This window comes from Mustela nigripes, chromosome 2, assembly GCF_022355385.1.
Source record: "Mustela nigripes isolate SB6536 chromosome 2, MUSNIG.SB6536, whole genome shotgun sequence".
NCBI classification, from domain to species: Eukaryota; Metazoa; Chordata; class Mammalia; order Carnivora; family Mustelidae; genus Mustela; species Mustela nigripes.
Window position 1 is genome coordinate 14,707,293 of NC_081558.1, and position 5,624 is coordinate 14,712,916.

Here is a 5,624-nt window from a genome sequence, read left to right on the forward strand (position 1 = left end):
GGGGATAAGTCAGCATGCCGGACAAAAGAGGGTGCTCATGGGGGAATGCTGACCTTCCCCTTCCCGCCAGGAGGCCTTCCGGCTGCTGTATTTCACCTACCTCAACGAGGGCTTCTTCAGCCTGTGGCGCGGGAACTCGGCCACCATGGTGCGCGTGGTGCCCTACGCCGCCATCCAGTTCAGCGCCCATGAGGAGTACAAGCGGGTCCTGGGCCACTACTATGGCTTCCGCGGGGAGTGAGTGCCTGCCCCCACCTGTCCCCACCTCCCCCAACCCTCTTAGCTCTGTCCGGTCACCCTGCCCTCCTGTCCTCCACACGCTCGCCATGGCAGAAGTCCTTCCCTGAGAACCCAAGTCCCCAGAGGTCCCATGATCCCAGCTTGCCCCACAGTGTCTGCAGGGTAGGAACTCTTCATTTATCCGCACAAGCCATCGGGAAGGGACAGCAGCCATGGGAACCTCAAAATGACATCCACCCCAGGGACCCCACTACTCAGCCATGAGGAAGCCAGCCCCTGCCCTTCACTTGGTTCTCCCCACTGGCTGAGACCTGTGGGCACCCCGAGTCTTGAGGGGGTCTCACTTTCTCGCCTCCCCCTCTTTCAGAGCCCTGCCCCCATGGCCCCGCCTCCTTGCGGGTGCGCTGGCCGGAACGACAGCTGCTTCACTGACCTACCCCCTGGACCTGGTCAGAGCCAGGATGGCCGTGACCCCAAAGGAAATGTGAGTCCCCAGGCCGGGCGGGCCACCTGCAGCCGCGCTAAAAAGGCACTAATTGTTCCCCTCGCCCCGGGCTCAGCTTCTGCTTACATCACGTCCAAAGTCTGCACTTCTTTAAAAGATCTATCCATCCATTTTTAGAGAGAGAGTAGGGTAGGGGTAGGGGCAGAGGGAGAGGGAGAGCACAAATCCCAAGCAGACTCCACACTTGAGTGTGGGGCCTGACATGGGGCTTGATCCCATGGCCCCGAGATCATGACCAGAACCGAAACCGAGAGTCGGACCTTTAACCAACTGCACCACCCGGATGCCCCCGCCCCCCTCCAACTCTTCGTTTTGAATTAGCACAGGTAGGTTACACATGGCCACAGTTAAAAGACAAAGGCCGCTCCCTGCAGTGATCTGGCCTGTGAAGGTGGGATACGGCCCAAGGCACCCATTTCCCCCTCCAGTGACCAAGATTTCGCAGTACGGTTGTGTTCCTTAAAGAAAGCAAGCACCTACACCCAGCCCCCATTCGGGGTGGGGGGGCCGCTGTGCATTAGCGTAGGCCAGCGGCCCCTCTCTGTGCCCGCGAGCCACCCGCCCCGTGCCTCTGTCCTGCAGGTACAGCAACATCTTTCACGTCTTTATCCGCATCTCCCGCGAAGAGGGTCTGAAGACCCTCTACCATGGCTTCACGCCCACCGTGCTGGGGGTCATTCCCTACGCGGGGCTCAGCTTCTTCACCTATGAGACGCTCAAGAGCCTGCACCGAGGTAAGGGGTTGGTGGGGAGGCCGCACAGGCCACACAGGCCGCGCCTCCCCGGGGCCATGCTTCCCCGGGGCCACGAAGACTTAAGAGGCGGGCCACTGAGGTCCCTGCCCTGGGAGGGACAAGCTCCCGGCCAAGGTCCAGATCAGAACGGCACGGACACCAGGCCACCACGGAGGCAGCTGGACTCCCAGCCTTCCTTGCCGAGTTTTAAGACCAGCTTGGTGACATCCTGAGTGTCACCAAGAGCAGTGGCAGTCACTTGTGCCCAAAGCGTCCGGATACAACCTAGCCAGAAGGGGAAGAGGGCTCTTGGGTGGTGGTAATTTTGAGGAATTCAGAAAGCGCAGAAGCGTACAGAGAACAGTAGACCGCTACCCGGACCGGCTACCCCAGGCAACCAGGTGTTAACAGTGTTCCAAGATGGTTTTTGTTAAAGAAAGCAAATGTTCCCGCTCCCAGCTCTGCTCCCTCTGCAGGGCCCCAGGCCACCTCTGAGTCCATCCTGCAGTACCCGAGGCTCTGTCCCATCGGCTTTGTAAGCCTCCCCTGTTCCCAGGTTGTCGGGGATCAGCCCGACAGTGATCACAGGTGATCACCCCGGAGTGCCTCCCTGTGTGTTCTGTGTGAGCCCCAGGTTTTGGCATCTACTCCACTCCCCCACTCTGCCCAGCCCCATCCCTGCTCACTCACCACCCTCGGGTGCTGGTGGAGTCCCTCACCCTCGGCCAATGTGCGTGGTGAGGAACGCTGTCTCACGGGGCTTGCTCCTATTAAATTTATAAGCCCATGTTTTTAAAGAACTCTGTTGTTTGGTTGCTGCCCCCCACTCCATCCTGCCCATGTGTCCTGTCCTGGCAGCTGCTCGCCCTGCCTGCCCCTGTACCCCTGCAGACAGTGCCCATGGAGCAGGCTGGGGGCGTGGAGAGGGCTGTCAGCCCGAACAAGAGGGATCAGATGTGAGCTCGCTGTGCGCGGTAGGACTTGGCTAAGAAAGGCATTTCTGCCTTTCTTAAAAAGTTTTCTTCTCAAAAGGAATGGCTAGAGGGTGAGGAGGCCCAGGGCGGGAAGGTCCTGGGGAGCAGGGGGTCGGACTGTGAGCTCTGAGCTCGTGTGAGCGCCAGCTCAGGGGGTCCGGCCCCCACACAATGACGCCGCCCCTCTGTGCCCGTCCGCAGAGTACAGCGGCCGCCCGCAGCCCTACCCCTTTGAGCGCATGATATTCGGGGCCTGCGCCGGCCTCATCGGGCAGTCGGCCTCATACCCGCTGGACGTGGTGCGGCGGCGCATGCAGACGGCTGGGGTCACCGGGCACCCACACGCCTCCATCGTGGGCACGCTGCAGGCTATCGTGCGGGAGGAAGGCGCTGTGCGCGGCCTCTACAAGGGCCTGAGCATGAACTGGCTCAAGGGCCCCATCGCCGTGGGCATCAGCTTCACCACCTTCGACCTCATGCAGATCCTGCTTCGGCACCTGCAGAGCTAGGGACCCGCGCGCCAGGGAGCCGGGCTTCCATGTGCGGTGGACCACCGACCCCTTGTTTCTGAGCCTGTGGGGCGAGGGTGCGCTCGATTCCACCCTGGGAACCGGGACGTCGGAGCACCTTGTAGAACAAGCTGGGGGGCCTTGTGGGGGTCCCAAAGGCAGTGGTCCTTGAAGTGCAATGTTGGGACTGGTGGGCGGGGCCTCTCGGGCTGTCCCCAGCCCTCCTCCCCAGGTGGGAGGCCCTGCGTTCTGGAGGGGCTGCCCTAAATGCCCCAAGCTGGGAGTGACCAGCGCCACCTCCTGGTGCTCTGTGACCTGGGACACGGTCCTGGTTCTAGTGACCCAATGCCCATTGGGCCTGGAGCCAGACTTCGCCTGCCCCTGTTCTTACAGAGAGGAGGGAGCCCCAGGATGGACAGAGAGGCCCCAGCCTCCCAGCCCTGGTGAGGTGGGGCTGGCCTCGTTTTCAGCTGGGGCTTGAAAAATAGTATCTTGCCCCCCAACTCTGCCCCCCAACCCCCAAACCCACTTCCCCGCCCACCTGTCTTGCCTTTGCCATTACTTCCCAGATGACATGACTCCTCTGTCACCAGAGCCTCCTGATAGCATTATTTGGGTCCTGGACTCCGTGGCCCAAATAAGGCCCCAGGAGTGGGTCATCTCCTCTCTTGCCCACCCACCCGGTTTGTAATGTTCCCAGGAGGGTTGTGCCGCCTCCAGCCAGCAGGGTTTGTGGAATCGCCATGGCTTTGGGCCTGAGTCCTAACCTGGAGGCATCTGCTGGGACCCAAGTCACCTCCTCTGGGCCAGGAAGCTCCCACCACTGTCCCACAGGCCTCACCACCAGAGGCCAGGCCTCAGGCCCTAACCCTCAGTCCCTAGGCACAGTGGCTCCTGGAGGCCTGTGGCATCTGACGTGTCCCTGGCTCCCCTCCCCCCCTTAGCAGGCACTTGGCCAGGACTCGGGGCAGTTTAAGGCACACAGGGTAGTCTGATTTGCATAAACAGAGTGCATGGAGGTGACCCGCAGCCTTGATCCTCCCAAAGTGAGAGCGCCTGAGACATTGTGTGGCCTGGGGGTGGGCAGCCGGTGTACCCCAGGGAATCCCCAGGGAGTGGTCTCGGAGATGTTCCCTGGGGTCTGCCGGGTATCACAGATGCAGAAACACCCATTTCTGAATGACCTGTGGAGTTTCTTGATTTCTTTTGGCTTTGCTTTTCAATCAGGCTGCCCCTGGGTCTAGTCACAGTAAACCCTAACCGGCCTGATCTGGTTCCAGCAGAGAGTGACCAGAGGGTGACCGGATCCATGGGCAGCCACCCTGTGCAAAAGGGTCTGAGAGGGCGTGCTTGCCCCACGCACAGTTCCAGTCATGACTTTCATTTTTCCCTTGTGTTCTGTCCCATTTCTGTTCTTGCCTTGGACCTGCGGGGGTGAAGACCCCTCTCTCTGTCCTTCCTCGCATGTGTCCCCCGGCCGGCCTGAGTCTCGTCCCCGGGGCCATGGCTGTTCTGTTGGGGGGCTTCCCACCTCCTCTGCCAGCCTTGCCCCATGCCCAGGAGAGGCAGGAGAGGCAGGGGCCCCTCTCAGGGAGATGGGGTGGGGACCCAAGGGCCTGCTGGGGTGAGAGAAAGCAGCAGGGGCTGGGGACCACCCCAGGCAGGTGAGACCAAAGGAATGGTTAGGCGGCACCCTTCTCTGAGCCGCAGGCTGGGCTGCAGAGGGAAGGGCCCCCAGGTCCTGCTGGCCCCAGTGTGCCTCCCCGAGGTGGCTCTCAGCTGACGGCCTCAGCAGCATCCCCCCCACCCCCAGCCCTGCACACAGCTGGGCCAGTGCCCTCCTCGGCCTCACCCCTCTCACCGGTGTCCATCCTGATCTGGAGTTACATTTTGATGCCATGAAGACACTTTGTTTATATATAATGTTTATATATTTTAAAGATTTGTGCCAAGAGAGTATATTTAATAAAAATTAAAATGATTTTTTTTCCTGACTATGTCCTTCTTTTCTGCGACTTTTTTTTTTTTAAGATTTTTTATTTATGTATTTGACAGACAGAGATCACAAGTAGGCAGAGAGGCAGGCAGAGAGAGAGGAGGAAGCAGGCTCTGCTGAGCAGAGAGCCCCATGTGGGGCTCGATCCCAGGACCCCGAGACCATGACCTGAGCCGAAGGCAGAGGCTCAACCCACCGAGCCATCCAGGTGCCCCTCTTTTCTGCGACTTTACCCACCGACCTCCACTCCCTGTGAACCAAAAATGGTTAGAGTTGAGGTTATTTTGACAGATTTTTTTAATATATTCTTGAATAAACCTTTTTTTTCTTCTTTTTTTTTCTTCAAAGTAGGCCCCACACCCAGTGTGGGGCTTGAACTCAAGACTCTGAAATCAAGAGTCACATGCTCAGAGCACTCAGTGGGTTGAGCGTCCACTTCTTGGTTTGGGCTCAGGTGGTGATGTCAGGGCGGTGGGATGGAGCCCGGCCCCCCGCTCTGTGCTGGGAGTGGAGCCTGCTTGGGAGTCTCTCTCTACCCCTCCCCTACCTCTCCCTCTGGGGTTGGGGGGCAGTCAGAGCTCGAAAGATTGAGCCAGCTAGATACCCCTTGAATAACCCTTTTTAATGTGTTTATTATTTGAATTATTACTACATACAGGTCTTCTA

The 5,624-nt window shown here is 59.3% G+C and overlaps 1 protein-coding gene across 3 annotated transcripts in view; it reads left to right on the forward strand.

Moving 5' to 3' along the window:
* The window catches only part of SLC25A42 (solute carrier family 25 member 42), a 26,952-nt gene extending 21,996 nt beyond the window's left edge, over positions 1-4,956 (forward strand). For all 3 annotated transcript variants that reach the window (XM_059389498.1, XM_059389497.1, XM_059389496.1), the window contains exons 5-8: positions 71-237; positions 608-724; positions 1,328-1,479; positions 2,655-4,956. In XM_059389498.1, the coding sequence (XP_059245481.1) occupies positions 71-237; positions 608-724; positions 1,328-1,479; positions 2,655-2,962 (744 nt within the window). In that variant the 3' untranslated portion in view covers positions 2,963-4,956. The remainder of the gene's footprint in view (positions 1-70; positions 238-607; positions 725-1,327; positions 1,480-2,654) is intronic.
* Positions 4,957-5,624: the final 668 nt, after the last annotated feature.